General features: G+C 43.7%; 1 protein-coding gene across 6 annotated transcripts in view; it reads left to right on the top strand.

Moving 5' to 3' along the window:
* dock11 (dedicator of cytokinesis 11) overlaps positions 1-23315 on the top strand; it is a 301498-nt gene that overhangs the window by 118142 nt on the left and 160041 nt on the right. For all 6 annotated transcript variants that reach the window (XM_043704339.1, XM_043704341.1, XM_043704340.1 and 3 more), the window contains exons 14-20: positions 1867-1949; positions 2620-2742; positions 9056-9135; positions 9227-9414; positions 9540-9605; positions 14589-14681; positions 14788-14911. In XM_043704339.1, coding sequence (XP_043560274.1) covers positions 1867-1949; positions 2620-2742; positions 9056-9135; positions 9227-9414; positions 9540-9605; positions 14589-14681; positions 14788-14911 — 757 coding nt within the window. The remainder of the gene's footprint in view (positions 1-1866; positions 1950-2619; positions 2743-9055; positions 9136-9226; positions 9415-9539; positions 9606-14588; positions 14682-14787; positions 14912-23315) is intronic.

Raw genomic sequence — 23315 nt, 5'->3', positions numbered from 1 at the left:
CATCAAACCCACACTGACTCTCCTACCCAGGCGCACCTCCTACCCTATCCCTGTAATCCTACTTTTCCCATGGCTAATCCACCCAACCTGCACATCCCTGGACACTTTGGGCAAGTTAGCATGGCCAATCCATCTAACCCCTCGTGCGTGCACTCTCTCTCACTGTTTCTCATGTGCACTCTCTCTTGCACGCGCTGTCTTGTTCACTTTCTCTCACTCCTCTTTCCCCCCCCCCCCCACAACCCCGTTCCTCCCTACCGTATCTCTTTTACTCCCCCTGCACATCCATCTCGTTCCCCCTTCCATCCTTCCCTAAAGCACATTTGTCAAACCGGATGTGAGTTTGTATGACAATCAGTAGTGGTTACATGGTCACCATGAGGCCAGCTTTTTGTTCAAATTCCACAGCTCTACAATCCAAAACAACCTCATGACTGTGTATTCAAAAAGAATGATTACCCAATGAACACAGCCCGCCAATTTCTCAGCAACAAACCCAAACAAGCAGACAAAACATGTCCAGAAACCCTAGCCACTCTCCCCTACATCAAAGACACCTCGGAAATGACTGCCAGACTACTCAGAGCTCTTGGCATCATGGTAGCCCACAAATCCACCAACACACTAAAACAGCAACTAATGAACTTGAAAGACCCTATACAGAGAACAAGCAAAACAAATTTCATTTACAAAATACCATGCAAGGACTGTAACAAACACTACATTGGACAAACAGATAGAAAACTAGCCACCAGAATACGTAACATCAACTTGCCACAAAACAACATGACCCCCTCTCACTAGTATCCTTACATACAGATAAGGAAGGACACCACTTCGACTGGGACAACACATCCATCCTAGGACAAGCCAAATAGATACACATGAGAATTCCTAGAAGCATGGCATTCCAACCGGAACTCTATCAACAAACACATCGAGTTAGACCCTATCTACCAACCCCTGAGAAAAAGAACAGGAAATGACATCACCACAGGAAATGACATCACCAACCCGAAGAAACCCAAGCATATAAATAGAGAGCAGGAATTATCAACAGTGCTTCGTCCGGAGGCCCATAGAAGATGTTACCTAGTAGGGTGACGAAATGTCTAGAAATGAACCTTCCAGCTCACTGAGCAAACCTACATCCAGAACCTCAACCTGAGCTACAAATCTTCTCAAAACTCGCTAACCTCATGGCCAGTCTAACACATTGAAGACATGGATTTTCACTGCCTACTATTAACATTCTGCAAGACTGATGGAGTGAGGTTTCCTGTGAGTCATATCCATTGATATAAGGTTATCTGCTCCTCCTCCTTTCAGTGAGATAGCATGTCACAAGCACAGGAGTCAGAATAAATACAGCTCCCTATTAACATCAACATTTAGGCATTCTTTGGAGAAAAAAAATGATGGTGAATCAATAATATCTTGCTGAATTCCAAACTCTGACCAAGATTCACAACCTTGTAAGAACCTGCCAATTTAAGATGCACCTTGCCCGAAGAAAAATAGACTGATAACCCTCACTATCTTCACTTAGTAGTTTCCTTCATTGTTGTAACCTTAAAAGGAACATTGTGTGATATTGTGTGTTATATAGCCTACTCCTACTAAACTTCATATCTACAAATCACTGGACACTCAGCAGTTCTCTTGGCGATCGCTGTAATGTACTGTATGCTGTAAGGAAGTGTCAATGATACAGATTGACATGATATGCCAATTGTTCAGAATATTGGCAATGCTTTAGTAGTTATCCGAGTTATCTGATTTCCAGCATCTGTAGTTCTTTGAATTTGTTATCTGAGTTCACCTTGTTTCCAATGTTGTTCTGATACCCTTCCTCTCCATCTCCAGGCTGCTCAGAAAGTACTTAAAGCTGCCAAGCAAATCTGCAGCCGGCTGGGCGGATACAAGATGGCCTTTGCCTGGGCTGCAAGGTCAGTGTCTGTGCATTGGATCCAATTGTAGTTGCAGTTAGCTTTCCTGAAATGTCTATGAGCTAAATTGCCAAAGGCTGTGAAATATTGCCTTCTTCTTGTGGATTTTTGGGTCAAGGACCTGCACCTTTTCAGCATCATTCCATGTTCCTAGGGCACCTCAGTGGATGCCACATGCAGTGACTGACTTTTGATGTACTGTTTTGTGGGTAATTTGCAGCAGCTAACTTGTGTTGGATGACCACTTATTTGTTTTCCATTGAGTCAGTGAGTGAGAACTCTCCTACTGTCTCAAAATATTGAGTTGCCAACTTTAACACCCACCTGAACAGGTAGCTAGTACCTCAGGTGAACATTTCATCTGAAAGATGGCATCTGCAATGCAATACACTGAAGGAGCAGCCTAGATCATGACCTCCAATCAAGAATAGTATTAAAATGTGGCAATCACTAGTTTTAATTAATAGCTTTATTATATAATGTGAACAAAATAACCTGCATTTATATAAAACTTGTCAATCCCTTGGGAAATCCTGAATTATTCAGCAACTAATTAAGTACTTTTGAAGTGTAGGTATTGTTGCAAACATCTGATAATGTTTTAGAATCATGTAAACTGAAGTTGGAATTGGCTGTAAATATGGTGACAGGTTGTGTTTCTTTCCCCCAGACCGGTGTTTAAAGACACTGAAGGCTCATTTGACACAAGCGGAAGGTTCTCACCCTTTTACAAGCAGGACAGCAACAAGCTGTCAAACGAAGATCTTCTGAAATTGCTGACTGATCTGAGAAAGTGAGCGCTGGGTTTTTTTCAAAGTGTGTCTGAATGTGAAATCTTTCATGGGTTTGAAGAGGCATGTTGAGAGAAAATTAATGCCCTGTCGGCCTGACCCTGCAAGCAGTGAGGACGGTCAGAGGTGTTGTGAGCCTAGCTCTAACCTGTGCACTTGTCGAACATCATCTTACTAATGTTACAGCATTGGTAATGACAGTATCATCTTTCTGCACTTGGCTAGTGTTTCAGAACTGTTCTCTCTGCTAGTTTACTGCTGTGCTTGCTAAACTGGATGAGGAATGTGAGAGGCTGCATCGTCTGCTATAGGGGGGTTGTGAAATATGATTTTGCACATCCCACGGAGATTGTGGTGTGAAATACTTACACCTGCACTTTGGGGACACGTCTGCTTTTGGGATGACTGAGATGGTGATTTCCTGAGCTGCACGGGATTACACACATTAGTTTAGTCTAGACTTTGTCACACGCAATAAGTACTTGTAAACTGGCAGATGTGGTTATCTCTTGGGAGTTTCACATTTTGGTGATGTCTGACTGATTGTTATACAGTCATATAAGCCTAGAAGCAGACCCTTCGGTCCAACTAGGCCATGCTGACCAGGTTTCCAAACCAAACCAGTCCCACCTGCCTGAACTTGGCCTTAATTCTCCAAACCTTTCCTATTTATGTATGTGTTTCAAATGTCCTTTTGATGTTGCAACTGTACCCACATCCACCACTTCCTCTGGAAGTTCATTCCACACACGAACCACTTTCTGTGGTAAAAAGGTTGCCCCTCATGCCTTTTTTAAATCTTTCTCCTCTCACCTTAAAAATATGCCTCCTAGTTTTGAACTCCCCTACCTGAGGGAAAAGACCCTTGTCATTCACTTTAACTAGGCCCCTCAGGATTTTATAAACCTCACTCAGTAAAGTCATCCTTCAACCTCCAATGTTCCAGTGGAAACTAGTCCGAGTCTTTTCAGTCTATTTTTTTAATATCTCAAACCCTCCATTCCTGGCACCATCCTGGGAAATCTTTTGTGAATCCTCTCTAGTTTGTTGGTATCTTTCCTCTAAGATTGACGATTCTGCTGTTCACAGACTGAGTGCAGTAATTGTGTAACTGCAAAATATACCTTATTGATGCCAATACTGAGATTGCAGCAGGCTAATATAGAAGATGTTGCTGTACTACAGGAAACATTTATGTTAATGGTAGGGACCAAGTCTCTTATGCTATTTTCTGAATTTTGCTTTTAATTTAAACCATTCAATGACTGTGGCATGTTATCTTTTGGGGACATCTGTTGACCACCTCATCCACTAATGCTAGATAGGGTCAGGTCATGTTGTGGCTTTTGATGGAACTGTGATTTTTGCGCAGGATGTTGACTTGCAATCTCTGAGAATGGGAGCTTAGTATCTGTGTTTCTGGACAGAGTTCTGACAAGCTATGCACACAGACACACACGTGCACGCGCACACACAGATACATGCACATACACACAGATGCGCGCACACACACACAGACACATGCACACACACAGATACACACACGCACACACCAGACACATGCACACACACACATACATGCACAGATACACACAGACACACACACTTCAGTGGAGGTTTATCTCAGACATTGATTGTTTCCTATCGCAAGTATGCTGTTTATTATTTTGTGCAGCCATGTTAAAAAGTAGTAATTATTCCACAGGTTTGTTCAGGCTGTATGCCTAGTTTGCGGTGCAGAGTAACACCAACAGCGTGGGTTCAATTCCCACACTGACTGAGGTTACTATGAAGGATTCTCCTCCTCAAATCTCTCTGTTCACCTGAGGCATGGTGACCCTCAGGTTAAACCACCCCCAGTCATCTCTCCCGAATGAGAGAGCAGCTCTCTGGTCCTGCAAAACGTGGATAATCCAGTGACGCTTAAAGCATGAGAGGAGATTGGTTTTATCTTAATATTTTCTGTTGAGTTGACCTTAAAAGCTCAGAGCTCATGGCAGGCTGATGAGGGTGATGTGCTTCTAAAAGGGCAACAAGGTTCACAGGCGCATCAATCTGTGCCCGACACCCCCTGTGTTTGGATGGGCAAAAACTTCTGCAAGAGGTTCTGGAAGAGACTGGAATTGAACCCAGGTCCCTGGTGCTGTGAGGCAGCAGTGCTAACCACTGAGCCACAGTGCCCCCCATGAAAGGAACTCAATTATCACAATATAACCAGGGGGTGGGTGGGTGGGGATGAGGAGGGAGGAACTAAGAGAGTTTCTGAGTTTCTCTTGGATTGAAGCTTGTCTACTTGATATTCCAAGCACTGTAGTCAAATAGCCTGGTCGCTTTTTTTCTGATCCATTCCTTTCAGTTATCTTAAGTCCACAATCATGTATCCTCTCAGTTTTATTTGTCTCAGCAGCAACTGACCTGGAATCACACTCCTGGTGGAGTTTTTTTTTTAAACAATTCCTTTTCATTGCTAAGTCAGGATTTTACTTGAACCGATTAGTTGGCTTGCCACTAATTACTTGTGCCTTAATCTTGGCTGAACCACCCATCTGGCTGTTGACCAAATATCATGCTGAAAATCTAAGTCGATTATGTCTGTTTTTTCATCCACTTTGGTTAACTCTTTAGTGGTTTTTCAGATGAAATGTTTTGTTGCTGATTATTCCTTATTACTGGTATGTTAATTGTGTGTGTTTCCCCTCCTACTTCATACAGTTTCTTGTCATGTTTATTTACCTTAAGGTTGGTCTATTGATACCTGTTGACCATTACAGTATGGGTGGTGATGACATCTGTGGGGTTACTGACAGTGTAATTGCCAGTGGGATTACTGACAGCAGTGCTGCAGTGAGAAAGGGCCATTGAAACCCTTAATTTGCTTCCTTATTGTTTGTAATCTGTGTGCTTTTAAAACAAGAAGATGCACAAATATTTTACCTGTGTGGACAATTCGCAAACGGCAACCAGCTATTTCTGTCTTAAACCAAGTCACAGGCTCACCCGAAACTCTAATGCCGCTCGCTCAATCTCACGTAGAAACATACTCGAAAATAAAGTTGAAGAGCATTGTTTACAGTTACAAGTTACAGGCAGAAGGAGTAGTTCAGAATTCATATGATTGGTGTGTCTGGAAAAAACATATTGCAGGCCTGATGAAAAAGGCAGCACACTTCTGAGGTTCAGTTTATTTTATTAATTTGTGGGTTCTGGACATCGCTGGCTGGGCCAGCATATGTTGTCCATTTGAGAAAGTGGTGGTGGGTTGCCTTCTTAAATTGTTGCAGTCTATTTGATGTAGGTTGACCCCCAATACCCTAGGGGAGGGTATTCCAGGGTTTTGACCCAGCAACCGTGAAGGAAAGGCGATATACTTCCAAATCAGGATGGCGGATAGCTTGGAGAGGAACTTGCAGAGGGTGGTGTTCCCATGTATCTGCTGCCCTTGCCCTTCCAGATGGTAGCGTTTGTGGGTTTGGAAGGTGCTGTCTAAGGAGGCCGTGTGGTTATAGTATACTGTTTGGGGGAAGGAGGGGTTTCAGTCAAAGCAGTTTCAGGATTCTCTCAAAAAGATGGTCTTTCTGTAGGTCGCACATCTAATTATTTGGACTCTCATGACTAGGAGATCAGTTTGCTGTATTGCTGGATTCGAAACAGAACTGGCTTGGAGATCTGACGTTGTAGCCGTCTCCAGCTCTGAAGGCACAGGCGTTGCTGTCCTTTCTGATTAGATTGGATTACTTACAGTGTGGAAACAGGCCCTTCAGCCCAATGAGTCCACACTGACCCTCCGAAGAGCAACCCACCCAGATCCATTCCCCTACATCTAACACTATGGGTAATTTAGTATGGCCAATTCACCTGACCTGCACATTTTTGGACTGTAGGAGGAAACCGGAGCACCCGGAGGAAACCCACGCAGACACGGGGAGGAAACCCACGCAAACACGGGGAGAATGTGCAAACCACACAGACAGTTGCCTGCGGCGGGAATTGAACCCTGGTCTCTGGTGCTGTGAGGCAGCAGTGCTAACCACTGTGCCACCGTGCCACCCAGTCTTGTTCTGCTCCGGTCTTGTCTTACTGCAGAGAGAGCTTAAAAGAGAACAAAGGAAGACTTAACAGGGCTGCCTTGCCTTGCCTTTTCCAAAAATGTTGCTGGATTTAGGTTGATTATCTCTAACCTATGTTATTGGTGAAGACACTTGCCTGGCGGGGAAACTGGTTTGAGACAATCATAACCCTTATTTCAGAAAGACCCATTCAAATCATAAAATGTTTTCTGGATGGGCTCAGGATATGAGTAGTGGCACCACTTAGTCTGAAATGTGCCCTTTTGCCCTATGACACTGTATGGCAGTTGTGAATCCATAGACTGAGTTAGTTCCGGAAGATTCGTCACTGTCTGCAGTTCACTTTTTAAAAAAAAAACCATGAATATGAATGACATGCCAATATAACAGTGACATTATTGACACTGACACTGACACTGGAAGTGATGCTGCCACTGATATTGACCTTGACCTCAATGTCAATAGTAATACAGGGAGAAAAAGATGTCTTGTTTGACTATTAGTGATCCTTGGCTACATTACCAGTGGCTATGTTAATGTATTACGGAACACTCTTAGCATTGACGTCGGTGTGTTTGTCAGCCCTGTTCACTGTTTTATATGTAATTACCACTCCGTAAAGGCCTCTTGTCTTGCACAGATCCTGTAATGTTCAGCACCGGCTGAGTAGGTGACCACATTTGCAATTTCCCAGTCTGCATCTCCCCAACAACATGAAAGAGCAAAATGGTAGCTGCTGGGCAATTTGGGTACAGATTAAGAGCACATTTTAAAAAGTTCCTTCATTAATTTAGTCACCTTATTCAAATTCTACACTTCTCCTGGTGTGTTTCAAAGCTTATTGTGATAACTGATGACTTCTCTGTTTGCCTTTGAAATCTATTTCCAGGATTCTATATCTCCCACTGTGTGAGAGGACTGAAACTGGATGCTGTTAGCATTTAACTTTACAATGTGACATTAGGCATTCTGAGACACCCACGCACTGACCTCATGGTCCCTCTACTGCTCACCAGAGTTCAGTTAGGAGCTCTCAATCTAATATTGGCCTGACTCATTCTCAGACTGGCATCAGAATTATCAACTTTGAACAGGGTCATTCCTGCTTTTGTAATCTTTCTGACATCCCACATTCTCCTTTATTTAAGAGAGTGACTATCAGTTCTTCATAACTTTACACGTTTCAGCTGGACAAGGTTTATGACCCCAAGGCATGTGGGCTTAATTGATTGGGATGTTGGAGGTCAGTTATACAATATGACTGCCTTTAGAGTGAAATTGTATTTAATGCAATTAAACATTTGCTTTTATTGATAATGTTGCCGTTTGATGGAATGCTCTATTATTTGGCAGAAGATACAGAAACATATTGGTTTAGCAACCCAAACACAAGTCACAGGAGAAGGTCCGATATTCAGTTCAGTAAGAGAAGGTCAAATTGCATTTCTTCAGCATGGTTCATGACCTGAACGCATTCAAATTGTTTTACGGGCAATAAAGTGTGGTTGAAGTGTAATGACTGTTGTAATGCAGAAATCACAGCTGTTAATTTATACAGAGCAAACTCCCACATGCTGTATTGAGATAATCATAAAATCCCTAGTGTGAAAACAGGCCATTAGGCCCAACAAATCCACACTGACCCTCCGAAAAGTATCCGAACCAGACCCATTCCCCTACTACTTTACACTTACTCCAAACTAATGCACCTAACCTACACATCACTCAACACTATGGTCAATTTAGCATAGTCAATCCACCTCACCTGCACATCTTTTGGATTGTGGGAGGAAACCGGAGCAACCAGAGGAAACCCACGCCGACATGGGGAGAATGTGCAAACTCCACACAAGCAGTTGCCTGAAGCTGGAATCAAACCCAGGTCCCTGATGCTGTGAGGCAGCAGTGCTAACCACTAAGTCACCATGCTGTCGTGATGAGATGTTCTCTGTTTAGTGATGGTAGTGAGAGAGATCCAAATGATAAATCTGTTTGGCTGCCAGACCTCTCAATAATTGTGCAACATATTGGTTTGTGGTTTGAAAATGCGTTGGGTTCACTGATTCTGCCCTGCCTACCCACTCTGAACAGCAAATGTTTCTGCTTCCACACCATTGCAGAACCTAGTGCCTTTTGAAATGGTCTTGCAAGCCTTTAAGTGGTAAATAATTTCTTTCAATTTGGGTTACTACTGGATCATGTACAGACTTTGTTATATCAATTTACATTTCACTCTGTATTGACGTAGGGCAGAGAAGATGTCGAAACTTCAGGTGATTCCAGGAAATTTTGACGTCACTATCGAGTGTGTTCCTCCTGATGTTTCTAGTGAGTAGAGCCCACATCGGTTTCATGTTGTAACGTGGCAACCTTTCAAAGCAACTTGACCGTAAAAGTCCAACTCTCTCGGCCTGTTTAGATTGTGTGACGTCATCCTACGTGCCTGTGAAACCGTTCGAGGAGAGTGGCTGCAGCTATGTGACCTTTGAAGTGGAAGAATTTGTTCCCAATATCGCAAAATATATGTACCCCTTCACAGGCTTCAAGAACCACCTGTACGTCTATCCCATTCAGCTCAAGTATGACAACCAGAAGACTTTTGCAAAGGTATTTTGGTTCGAATAATTGTTGGTTGAATTTCTTGTAGGAAGAGATCAGAATCTTCTCACACCAACATCTGTGTATTTGGCTGACTGTTTTATATCAGCATTCCCCTCTCTCTTTGTGTCAAGGCAAGAAACATTGCAGTCTTTGTGGAGATCAGGGACTCTGATGGAGATAAATCGCGGCCACTGAAGGTGAGTGAGTTGTTTGTCTTGGGTGACTTTGTGGAGTTGGCACATTTTTCCCCGTGTCTGTGTGGGTTTCCTCTGGGTGCTCCAGTTTTCTCCCACAATCTAAAGATGTGCAGGTTAGGTGGGTTACCACTGCTAATTTGCCCGTAGTATCCAGACTTGTGCAGGCTATGTGGGCTAGCAATGGAAAATGCAGCGTTGCAGGGAAAAGGTAGAGGACATGTGTCTGATTGGGCTGCTGTTTGGAGGGTCAGTATTGACTCCATGTGCTGAATGGCCTCTATGTACATCGACTCTGATCTGCAGTATAGGAACACAGGAACAAGAATGGGCCAATCAGCCATTCAGGTTGCCTTATTACTTAATATGAATGTTGGCTGATTGAACACTTCAATGCCTTTACCTGCCCTATCCCCATGATCCTTTATGGCATCAGTAATTAGAAATCCACCAATCTGTACCGTCAACCTACTCAAATACTGAACCTCTCTGTGCTCAAGAATTCCAAAGGTTTTCAATCCTCTGAGTTTAAAAAAAAATTCTCACCTTTAACTGATGTGGTACCCCGTTTAACCTATGCCCCCTGGTTCTAGACCCCCCAACAAGGAAATTATCTCACCCTATCAATCCTTTTATGTATTTTGCAAGTTTTGGTGAGATCTTATTCTTCAAACCTTGTGCAAATATCAGCCCAGTTTGCCCAATCTCTCTTCAATGAACAGTCCCGGCTTCCCAGGAACAAGCCTGGTCAACCTTTGTTGCACTCTCTCTATGACTGTAATATCTCTGCTGAGATAAAGAGACAAAAACAGCACTCAGTACTCAGGTCTAACCGAGTTCCAAACAGTTGAAACAAGACTTCACTACTGTGTATATCTATGTATGGGGTGAGTGTCTGACAGTATAGAGGGATATGAAATGCTGAGGTTGTGAGTATGGAAAAGGGTTGGAGACTGAGCAGAAGTATGACACTGAGATAAAGGAACAACTGTGATTACATGGAGTGGCAGTGTAGGCTTGATGAGCTGACGAGCTTTCTCCTGTTCCTGTTTTCAATGAAGGGGGAAGATTGCAGGAATTGTAGTGGAGGCAAATGAAATTTAGGAGTGGGATCCCCAAAACTGCAATTCTGTGACCGCCACCCCAAGCAGTAGGGTACGGCTTTCCTTGTTAGAACTTGTTGATTTATGATGACTGAGTATTCTAAAGGGATAGAGGTGTGGAATCTGATCAGCGCATACCTGCTCGATGTGCTTTCACATTCTGAATTGGCAATGCGGTTTGGAACACATATAGGTCAAATGCAGTAATTATTTTTCATAGGTTTTAACCTTACTTTTGACTAAATATTTGTAAACCTGGTTCCTTTTGCAAAGTGTTAAAGTTTGGTTGTATGTCTGTTTTATAATGTAAATGGCTGTAAATGTATTATCTTCAGCATCTATTTGGCTGATGTGACAACAGAATTCTTAATTCACAGAGTGACCTATTGGGGCAACTTTAACATAAAACATTTCAAGCTGTCTTACAAAAAAATGAAATTGACACCAAATCAAAGAAGGAAACACTAGGTAAAGGGATCCAAAGGTTTGCAAATTGGTAAATTTCAAGGACTTCTTAGCGGAGAAGACAGACAGAGGCAGAGAGATCTGAGGAGGGACTTTGCTACATGGCCATGTTGGATTGATTGAATCCAGAGACTGGTAAGGAGGCCAGAACTGAACGAATGTGATGGTTGTGGGCTAACGGGGAGCCAGAGAGGAAGGGGGCGAGCCTTCGGTGGGATTTCAAATCAAGGATGAAGACTCTAAAAGGGAGTAGACAACCAGGAGGCTGGAGGAACAAAGCAGGCCAGGCAGCATCAGGAGGTGGAGAAGTCGACGTTTCAGGTGAAACCCTTCTTCTGGGTGACACACGAAACATCGACTTCTGCACCTCCTGATGCTGCCTGGCTTACTGTGTTCCTCCAGCCTCCTGCCTGTTGACTTTGGATTCCAGCATCTGGAGCTTTTTTTGTCTCTAAAATGGAGGCATTGTTGGACTGGGAGCCAGTGTGGATCAGTGAGCACTGGGAATATCCTGGAAGACGGTTATAAACCTCCACCTTAAGGGAAAATGACTTTAAGTTTCAACTGAATGTCACTTAAATTGCAAGAGACATTTTTTGTTCACAAAGATCTGGAACTGAAAAGTTCTTATTGAATACAGGCGAGGAGCATCTTACAGTGAAAATAGTGGGACAGCAACAGATTGGAAGTTAGAAGCAGTACCCTGGACAAGGCAGAGACAGTGGTGAGATATGGATAGTATTGGAGAGGCCTTGTGATGTGGATCCAGTGACTCTTGTGTTACATCTCAGCTGCTTGTCATTTTGATTTTGTTAATCGCTTCAGATTTTGCACCATCAAATGATGTCAATCTTGTCATTTTTCATTTGTGCAATGTGATCGTCATCGGCAACACTGTCACTCATTTCCCATCCCTAATTGCCCTAAGGTGGTTCTGAGCCATACAAATTAAGAGCAGGGTTAGGTCATTCAGCCCCTTGAGCCTGTTCCACCAGTCAATAGGTTCACGGCTGTTCTGATTGTACCTCAAAACCGCATTCCTGCCACTCCTGCCAACCTTTAAGGACTCTGCTTCCTCCTCCTCTTCAGGAAGAGAGTTTTAAAGACTCTCAATCTTCTGAGAAAAAAAATGAAATCGCCTCATCTCTGTTTTAGGTGGGTGATCCCAAATTATTAAACAGTGATCCCAGTTCTAGGTTCTCTGTTAGTGGAAACATCCTTTCCATAACACCTCTCATATATATAATTTACGTTGTCACTTTTAAACGGGGTTGCTTAGTTGAGTTGGCTGGATGCCTAGTTTGCAATGCAGAGTAGGTTCAATTCCTGCAACCAGCAATTCCTTTACCATGACAGACTGTCTTTCTCAACCTCTCCCCTTGCCTGAGGCATGGTGACCCTCAGGTTAAACCACCGTCAGTCATCTCTCTCGAATGTGACTATGACACCAACTCTTCTAAACTCCAATGGATACAAGCCTTGCCTGTCCAACCTTTCATCATAAGGTAGTAAACCTGCTGTGAACTGATTCAGCTGCACAGTGCTTTTCGGAAAAGTTGGTCTAAGGTTTTGACCCAGTCACGGTAAAGGGACAGTGATATAGTTCCAATCAGGAAAGTGTGTGACTTGGAGGGGAATTTGCAGGTGGTGCTGTTCCTATATATCTGCTGCCCTTGGCTTTCTAGCTGGTAGAGATCATGGATATGGAAGGTGCTGCTGAAAGAGGATTTGTGAATTACTGCAGGGCAGTCTGTAGACAGTACACTTGACAGCCATGGGGCACCAGTGGCGAATGTGTGGCTGGAACAGGGAAATAAAGTGATGGCATAGGAATAGCCATGCATGGTGTGTTTCCCACTTCCCCTTGCAAGAAAATGCCATACAGAAAGAGAAGTTGAGTTTGAAGACCTTTTATTTATAAACAAAGCTTACATTGTGCTTATGAAAGAGAAATTGCAGCAAGCAATGGGAATGGTAGGATAGTGGTAATATCACTGGGCTAGGAATCTGAAAGCCCCGGCTAATGCTGTAAGCACATGGGATCAGATATCACCATGGCAGATGGCAAAATCTGAATTCAATAAACAGCAAGCATAATGGTGACCATGTAACCAATTTGTCATGAAATACCCGTCTGGTTTACTGATGGCCTTCAGGGAAGGAAATGTGCCACCTTTGCCCAGTCTGGCCAATGGGTGACTCCAGACCCACAACAAAGCTGTTAACTTGTGACTGTGCTCTGAAATGACATGGAGTTCAAGGGCAACTAGGGATGGGCATCAATCAAATGCTGTCCTTACCAGTAACACCCACAATGAGGAGATGCCTAAGGGGGAAGTGAGGGAGATTTGGGCAGGAGGGTGGCATCTCCTGCCTCTAGCTTAGGTAAGTCCATTGTGGGAGCTGCCCCCCTCCTCCCCTTCCCCGCCCATAGGTGGTAAGTGAACTATGGTGGTGTTTCAGAACAAGGATGAGACTGGTTCATAGCAAGAACTTAGAGGCGGACTCTTTACAAAGTGAAGAAGCTGTAGTGCTCCATCGACCACGTGGTTCTAACTGACCAGGCAGCTCTCCTGCTTTGACCGCCTATAGATCTTATAGATGAATAGTCAACCTGTTTGACTATTTAATTGCCATGACCATCAAGTCCTGAGGTTGGATCTTCAGGCTGAGAGGTACGGGCTTTCCCACTGTGCTCCAATATCTCCTTGAGTCAATGTCCTGAGCTGAGGGAGTGGAAACAATCCGCTGGAGCCAGTATTCCAGATAATGGTAAACCTTGGCATCAGATGGCTATCATAAAGACAGTAAGATCTGTCTTCCCAGTTGTGCTGCTAGTCAATGGTCAGCAGCTCTTGACATCTGGGATTCTGCCCCTCGAGTTGATGATCTTGGGAAATACCTGCTTGGTTCTTGGTCAGTACAGGGCACTTAAGTCGGCAGACCATTCCTAAAATTGGATAAATATTGGCTCTGTCGTGAATGGGGAGACTCCCATTGCTTTCATTAAATGTCCCCCCAATCCATACAACACAGTGGAGCTTGGTCCTGGATTAGAAAGGATGGGTACAGTGAACATATTTTACCTCATGGGCAAATGTAGAATGAAGGGGCTCAATTCTAAAATTGGAATGAAATTAGGAACCATTCTCTTGTACAATTGAAATAAGTTGAGGGAGGGTGTTGCTAGATCAGCATTAGGGGGCCTGCGATTTCTATCCCTGACCCCAATCCTACTTTGACAACACTACAGTTCGATCACTTGTATAATACCATTGGTGTGCAAAACAGGTTCCAGATCTCCTTATGCAACCGTGCATGTGCCACACATCTTATTGTGAGAGTTTAATGTTGTAATATGTATTGAAGAAGCTCGAGCTGAAACTTGGAAGGATAACCTTTTAACAATTGCCCTTAGTGTATCTACGGAAAGCCGGGGGACCACGTGTTCACAACCAAAGCTTGTGCGACTGTTTTGCACCATCAGCAGTGCCCTGAGTTCTACACTGAGGTAAGTCTGCTCCTGTTTTATTTGCTGTGTAGAAAATTAGTCTACAAGCTTCTCCACAACTCTAACGCTGAGTGTCCTGTCGCTTGGTGTTTCGATTTTCTTATAGATTAAAATCGAGCTGCCTGTGCATCTCCATGAGAAGCATCACCTCTTGTTCACATTTTACCACATCAGTTGTGACATAAATACCAAAGGCACGACCAAGAAGCGTGAAAATATTGAGTCACAGGGTAAGTGTGCAGTCAACCATACGACTTCAAGTAATTCTGAAATCGTGTCAACATTCCTCTTGTCATCACTTTGAACATAATTACATGCTAACCTCATTGCTTTACATATTATGGACCAGTGGGTTCATGAGGAAGAGGTTGAGAGCTCTAGTTGTGATGATAGATTTCAGGAAATCTGCAGACTTGGATTGATTTATTTGGCAATGATCTGAGGTACCGTTGTGTTGTTTGAAAACCCAACTGGCTCCTTCCTGCCCTTCAGGGATGGGTAGCCTTACCTGATTGAGCTCGTAAAAACCTAAAGAACTGCTGATGCTGGAAATCACAAACCAAATAAAAAAATCAGAAATTGCTGGAAAAAACTCAGCAGGTCCAGCAGCATCTGTGGAGAGAAAGCAGAGATAGCGTTTCATGGTCCAGTGAATTCTGAAGATGGGTCACTGAACCCTCAACGTTAGCTCGGTTTCTCTCTCCACGGAAGGTGCCAGACCTGCTGAATTTCTCCAGTAATTGGAGAAGGAAGATCCAAGAAAAATGCAGGTGATGAGACGAGGTGATTTTGGCTGGCATGATGGCTCAGTGGTTAGCACTGCTACATCACAGCACCAGGGACCTGAGTTGAATTCCACCCTCAGGTGACTGTCTGTGTGAAGTTTGCACATTCTCCCCTGTGTCTACCTGGGTTTCTTCCCCGTGCTCCAGTTTCCTCCTATAGTCCAAAGATGTAGGGTAAAGGTAGCTGGGTGACGATGAGGAGAGGCAAAGGGAATAGGCAGACAGCACAGGGACCCTCTGTGGCTGTCCCCCTCAACAATAAGTATACCATTTTGCATAATGTTGGCGGGGGGTGACCTACCAGTGGCCAGGTCTCTGGCACTGAGCCTGGCTCTGTGGCTCAGAAGGAAATGGGGGAGAATAGGAGAGCGATAGTGATAAGAGATTCAATGGTTAGAGGAGCAGACAGGAGATTTTGTTATTGCGAACGAGTTTCACGGATGGTATGGTGCCTCCCGGTTGCCAGGGTCAGGAATGTCTCGGATTGAGTCTACAGGATTCTTAAGGGGAGGAAGAGCAGCCAGAAGTCATAGTACACATCGGTACCAATGACATAGCTAGGGAAAGGGATGAGGACATGAAGAGTTAATATAGGGATTTAGGTTGGAAGCTGAAAGGCAGGACGAGAAGAGTAGTGATCTCAGGATTGCTACGGTGCCATGGGCTAGTGAGGCTAGGACCAGAGAGTGAGTGCAGATGAACAACATGGCTGCAGGCCTGGTGTAGGAGGGAGTGCTTCAGGTATGTGGATCATTGGGATATCAAAAGGTGGCCCCGGTACAGGGAGAACAGGTTGCCACTGAACTGGAGGGGCACCAATATCATGGGTGGAAGGTTTGCTAGAGCTCTTCGGGAGGGTTGCAACTAGTTTGGCAGGTGGATGAGAAAGGGAGCTACGTGTCTGAGGATGGAGTAGTTAGTGAACAGCCAGATACAGCATGCAGAGAGTCTGTCAGGAAGGATAGGCACTTGATAGAGCAAAGGGGCAATCAGTGTGATTGTTTGAAGTGTGTCTATTTTAATGGAAGATGTATCAGAACTAAGAGTGATGAACTCAGAGCATGGATCAGTACTTGGGATTATGATGTTGTGGCCATTTACAGAGACTTGGATATCACAGAAGCAGGAATGCTTGTTGGATGTTCCAGGGTTTAGATGTTTCGTGGGCGGCACGGTGGCACAGTGGTTAGCACTGTTGCCTCACAGCGCCAGAGACCCGGGTTCAATTCCCGCCTCAGGCGACAGACTGTGTGGAGTTTGCACGTTCTCCCCGTGTCTGCGTGGGTTTCCTCCGGGTGCTCCGGTTTCCTCCCACAGTCCAAAAGATGTGCAGGGTCAGGTGAATTGGCCATACTAAATTGCCCGTAGTGTTCGGTAAGGGGTAAATGTAGGGGTATGGGTGGGTTCGCTTCGGCGGGTTGGTGTGGACTTGTTGGGCCGAAGGGCCTGTTTCCACACTGTAATGTAATCTGTAATCTAATCTGTAAAGGAATGGGGAGAGGGGTGGACATAAAAGAGGTGGGGGAGTGGCGTTGCTAATCAGGGAGAGTACCGCAGAAAGCGAGGTTGTCGAGGAGGGCTTATCGATAGAGTCAGTATAGGTGGAAGGGAGAAAGAGGAAAGCAGCAGCCACTTTATTGGGAGTTTTCTACAGATCACCTAAAAGCAACAGAGACACAAAGGAGCAGATTGGAAGTCAGAGTTTTGGAAAGGTGCAGAAGTAACAGGGTAGTTGTCATGGGTGACTTCAACTTCCCTAATATTGATTGGATCCTCCATAATGCAAATAGTTTGGATGGAGCAGTTTTTGTCAGGTGTGTCCAGGAAGGATTCCTGACTCAATATGTAGATAGGCTGACTAGAGGGGAGGCCATATTGGATTTGGTGCTTGGCAACGAACCAGGCCAGGTGTCAGATCTCTTGGTTGGGAAAGTATTTCAATGATAGTGATCGCAATTTTTACTATAGTCAGGAGAAGAATTGGAGCAGACGGTATGAAAATTATTTAAATGGGGGAGGGGGAATTACAATGCTATGAGGCAGGAACTGGGACCCCTAAACTGGAACAGATGTTCTCAGGAAAATGCAAGACAGAAATATGGGGTTTGTTTAAGAAGCACTTGCTGATAGTGCTGGACAGGTTTGTCCCACTGAGGCAAGGAAGAGATGGTAGTGTTAAGGAACCTTGGTTGAGAAGGGATGTAGAACATCTTGTCAAGAGGAAGAAAAAAGTTTACTTAAGGTTGAGGGGGCAAGGATCAGACAGGGCATCCTCACTCTCCTCTGGAGTAGTACCAGATGACTGGAGGGTGGCAAATGTTATTCCCTTGTTCAAGAATGGGAATGAGGATAACCCTGGGAATTATAGACCAGTCAGTCTTATATCGGTGGTGGGCATATTGTTGGAGAGGTTTCTGACAGACAAGATTTATGATTACTTGGAAGACCATAGTTTGGTTAGAGATAGTCAGCATGGCTCTGTGAGGAGCAGGTCATTGCCTCACAAGCCTTATCGAATTCTTTGAGATAGAACACATTGATGAAGGTAGAGCAGTGGATTTGGTGTAAATGGCTTTAAGGCATTTGGTAAGGTTCCCCATGGTAGGTTCATTCAGAAAGTATGGAAGCATGGGATACAAGGAAATTTGGCTGTCTGGATTCAGAATTGGCCCACCCATGGAAGACATAGATGGAAGGTATTTAGCCCGGAACTCAGTGACTAATGGTGTTCTGCATGCAGAACTGCTTTTTGTGAACTTTATGAATGACTTGAATGAGGAAATGGAAGGGTGAGTTGGTAAGTTTGCTGATGACACAAAGGTTGTTGGAGTTGTGGATAGTGTGGAGGGCTGTTGTAGTTGCAACAGGACAGTGACAGGAGGCAGAGCTAAGTAGCAGATGGAGTTCAATCTGGAAAAGTGTGAAGTGTCTCATTTTGGAAGGTCGAATTTGAATGTAGAATACAGGGTTAAATGGAGGATTCTTGGCAGTGTGGAGGAACAGAGGGATCTTTAGGTCAATGTCCATAGATCCCTCAAAGTTGCCAACCAAGTTGATAGGGTTGTTAAGAATGTATATGATGCGTTGGCTTTCATTAGCAGGGGTATTGATTTTAAGAGCCATGAGTTAATGCTGCAGCTCTATAGATACCTGGTCAGACTACACTTCAAATATTGTGTTCAGGATTAGGTTCACTTGCTGAGTTGGAAGGTTCGATTTAAGACATTTTGTCACCATACTAGGTAACATCATCAGTGAGCCTCCGGATGAAGCACTGGTGGTATGGTCTGCTTTCTATTTATGTGTTGGGTTTCCTTAGGTCAGTGATGTCATTTCATGTGGTGACATCATTTCCTGTTCTTTCTCTCAGGAGGAGGTGAATGGGATCCAAGTCAATGTGTTCGTTGATAAAGCTACGGTTGGAATGCCATGCTTCTCGGAATTCTCGTGCATGTCTCTGTTTGGCTTGTCCTAGGATGGATGTGTTGTCCCAGTCAAAGTGGTGTCCTTCCTCACCACAAGAAATGACATCACCACTGGAAATGACATCACCAACCCAAGGAAACCTAAGCACATAAATAGAAAGCAGGCCATGCCATCAGTGCTTCATCCGGAGGCTCACTGCTGACGTTACCTATTATGGTGACAAAACTTATGAAAATGAACCTTCCAGCTCAGCGAGCAAACCTACGTCCAGAATCTCAACCTGAGCTACCAATCTTCTCAAAACTTGCTAATATTGTGTACAGTTCTGATCGCTTCATTATAGGAAGGATGTGGAAGCTTTAGAGAGGGTGCAGAGGATATTTACTAGGATGCTGCCTGGACTGGAAGGCATACCTATGAAGAAAGGTTGAGGGAGCTAGGGCTTTTCTCATTGGAATGAAGAAGGATGAGAGGTGACTTGATAGAGGTACAAGATGATGAGAGGCATATATAGAGTGGATAGCCAGAGACGTTTTCCCAGGGTGGATATGGCTATCATGAGGGGGTATAATTTTAAGGTGACTGGAAGAAGATATAGGGGAGATGTCAGAGGTAGATTCTTTACACAGAGATTGGTGAGTACGAATACATTTAGAGACATTTAAGCGACTCTTGGATGATAGTAAAATGAAGGAGATGTAGGTTAGTCTGATCTCAGAGTAGAATAAAAAGTCAGCACAACATTGATGGCTGAAGGGCCTGTACTGTGCTGTACTGTTCTGTGTGCAGGTTAGGTGGATTGGCCATGCTAAACTGTCCATCGTGTTCAGGGATGTGTAGGCTAGGTGAGTTTGTCATGGGAAATGCAGGCATAGGGTAGGAGGTGAGTCTAGTTTAGGTTTTCTCACAGGGTCACTGTGGACTCGATGAGCCAAATAGCCTGTTTCCACACTGTAGGGATTCTCTGATTTGCACTTGCAAAGAGCTGGCAGGGGTCTTATCAATTCATCTGTGCTGGCTAATGCTCGAGCATGTACTATCTGACCTTCTGCCCCTGAGCACACACCATATGGTATCTAATACTCAAGCCCACATGCAATCTGCTTTTGGCATCACAGAACAGGCACTGAATGGCTTCTTTCTATGGTGTCGCCATTCTATAATTTGTGGGCTGGTGCCAGTCAGTTGTTATAAAATAAAAAGTCTATTTGTTTGCTAGTGTCCTTTAGGAAAGTCAATTTGCCACCAAACCTGATTTCAAATGGCAAGTGACAACAGTCCCACATAACATGCAGTTGACTCAGTGCCTTTAGGGTCATGGTAGGTGAACAGTCATACCCTTTTCCCCAGAAAGTGAAACCAGGTGTAAAACTGGGCATTTTACATTTAACAGCAGTGAAAGTATTGATAGATGAAGAGATTTACTGAAACTTAAAGAGCACTATGACGGTTGTAGAAGTATCATCAGCCTTTCTGAACCGGGTTAAGAGTGTAACAACTGTGGAATAAATCATCACTAGATTGTCGATAGGGACATGAGAATGTTTGTCAGTGATCAGGATAAACTCATGATAAAGAGCAATGTCCCAACATTGCGTGTCTCTGGTCATGAGATATGAGAAGGCTTTCTTTGGGGGCTGGAGTGATGGTAGGTGACAGTCACTGTCCATCTTAGGTGTGATAGACCTTTCTTGTTTATGAATTACATCTCTGTGTATTGTTTGAATTCAGATTGAGACAAGTCAAACAAGTGCTTGACTGACTTGAAAACTACGTTGAGTGAAGCCTGTCTAAGGGTAGAGTTTTTAAACTGCTATTTAAACTTTTAGGGGCACTCTTTAGCAGCAGCTGCAGTTTCTTGTCACACTCTCATCCCTAAATCAGAGAGTGGTGGGTTCAAGTCCCATGACAGAGACTTGAACCTACAATCTTAAACTGATTCTACCGTGCACTACTGGGGGAGTACAGCTTTGTCAGACATGACCACTTTCAGATGAAGCATTGGATTATGGGTCAGTCTGCTATCTAAGATTGAACTAAAAGATTCCATCATTGTTAAGTGTTTTCTTGGCATCCTAACTATTATTTCTCCATCAACCAATATTTTTTTGAAGCAATTACCTAGTCATTACTCCCACTGCTGTTTCTGGGAATTTGCTCTGTGTAAATTAGTTGCCTTACTTCCTTCATTACAGCAGTGAGTGCACTTTACCATGACTCCATTGATTGTAATGTGCTTTGGGATGATCCGAGGATTGGGTCTGGCACTACAGGAGTAGACCATTAGCTGCTCAAGCATTCCAACATTCAATAAAGTCATTACTGATCTGTGGCCTAAAAGCATATACCTGCTTTTGGTCCATATCCCTTAATAACTTTGATTTTTAAAATAAATTATCTATTTTAGATATAAATTTTTACAAATGATTCTCCACCCTCGACCAGTTGCGGAAGAGACTTCCAAATATCTACCACCCTTTAAGTGTAGAAGTGCTTCCTAACATCTCTACTGAATGGTCTGGCCCTAGTTTATCTTGATTTATCCTGTCTTTTCCTGTCAACGTCTTGAAGATTTTGATCAGTTCACCCCTTAACATTCTAAATTCTAGAGAAAACAGGTTAATTTGTATAATCTCTCCTCATAAATTTAACCCCTAAAGTCCAGGTATCATTCTTGTAAACCTATGTTATACTCTATCCAAAGCCAATGTATCCTTCCTAAAGTGTGATGCCCAGACCGGCTCACAGTACTCCAAGTGGGGTCTAACCAGGGTTTTGTATGACTGCAGCATAACTTCTGAATTCCAATACTTCAGATCTCTAAATATACAGCCCGGCATTCCATTAGCTATCTTCATTAATTTCTGCACCTTTTTGTGGTATTTTAAAGGTCTGTGCACCTGAATCCCCAAGTTTCATTCAAAATCTACAGTGTTTAATTTCATACTATGTATAAAGTATCCTGATCTATCCCTTTTCCATTCCAAAATGGATAACCTCACACTTGCTTTTATTGAACTCCACTTGCCGCAGTTTTGCCCATTCAACTATTCAATCAAGTTTCCTTCTGCAATTTTATGCTATCATCTACATAGCCATTCGGACTCAGCAAATTTGGATATCTGACTTTCTATGCCATTACTTAAGACATTAATAAATAATGTGTATTATTGTTGTGGGTCGGACCTGGCTGAGGGTTCTGTCAACTATGATAGTGGGGAATCCTCAGTTGAAGGTGAATATTTCAGAGGCCCCTTGTCAAAGCTGGCATCATTGGAACAGATGCAACAGAGACTGATGAGCTGTGAGAATGGGATTGTAGTGGATATTGGTGTCCAATCTATCTCTGGAAATGGAAACAGAGATGTCAAGGAAGGGAAGGGAGGAATCAGAGATGGATGGGGTGAAGGGGCGAGTGAGGTGGAAATTGGAAGAGAAATTCTGAATGCGAGAGGGAGGTGGCACCAATATGCTAGAGAAACTTTGTTGGTGAAGAGGAGGTGGCTGGAACCCGCAAACTGGACATTCTGAAACTGGTGTAAAGTAACAGAGGAATTGCAGATATAACCGTACCAGGAGAGAAAAAAATGAGTCGAGATAGGAAGAGATAGGTTCCGTGGGGCAGGAGCAAGCAAAAACAAAGGGTCTTTGTTTTGGGAAGGATGTAGAAGTGGGGGTCTATGAGAGGGGACTGTCTGGTGAGGAGGGAGAGGAAGGGTGGAGGTTGGTGGGGGAAGATCTCCAGATGAAATGAGATTGGTGAGCATTGTGGATATACTGGCCTGGTATTCCATGGTGGTGTCATGGTCCAGGGGAGACAGGAGGAAGTTATTAACTTATTAATAAATGAATTAACTCAAAATTAATAATAAGCAGTAATTGTAATTTGAGATTATTATGAATAATAATTATAATAAATTAATTAAATCTAGCCCATTACTCATTACTTGTCCCCTTATTGTATCCAGACTATATTGTTGTGGGGAAACTATCCCAGACACGCTCCAGAAATTCACTACCTCTTAGACAGGTGCTTGTCTGTCTCTCTGATATTCGAGCTAAAATCCCCCTTTGACCTGACTCTGGCTTTGCTATACACTCGCCAAATTTCTGCATTTATGCAAGCTAGCATTTTCGAGCTGCTACCAGGAAATCTGTACTCAACATTGTTACAGTTTTAGATGCTTTATTGTTCCACCCATCTGCTCCACCTTTTCATCTTGGCTGATTTGTTTCTCAATCCCATTCTCCCTGGAACCCTTGATCCCCTTACTAATCTGGAACCTATCTATATCTGCCTTAAATATGCTCAATGACTTGACCTGCATACCCTTTTGTGGTAATGAGTTCCACAAATCAACCACCCTCTGGCTGAAGAAATTATTCCTCATTTCAGTAAAGGTTGTCCCTTCACTCTGAGCCT

The sequence above is a fragment of the Chiloscyllium plagiosum genome, chromosome 15 (assembly GCF_004010195.1).
Source record: "Chiloscyllium plagiosum isolate BGI_BamShark_2017 chromosome 15, ASM401019v2, whole genome shotgun sequence".
In the NCBI taxonomy this organism is placed as follows: Eukaryota; Metazoa; Chordata; class Chondrichthyes; order Orectolobiformes; family Hemiscylliidae; genus Chiloscyllium; species Chiloscyllium plagiosum.
This window is presented reverse-complemented; position numbering and strand designations above follow the sequence as displayed.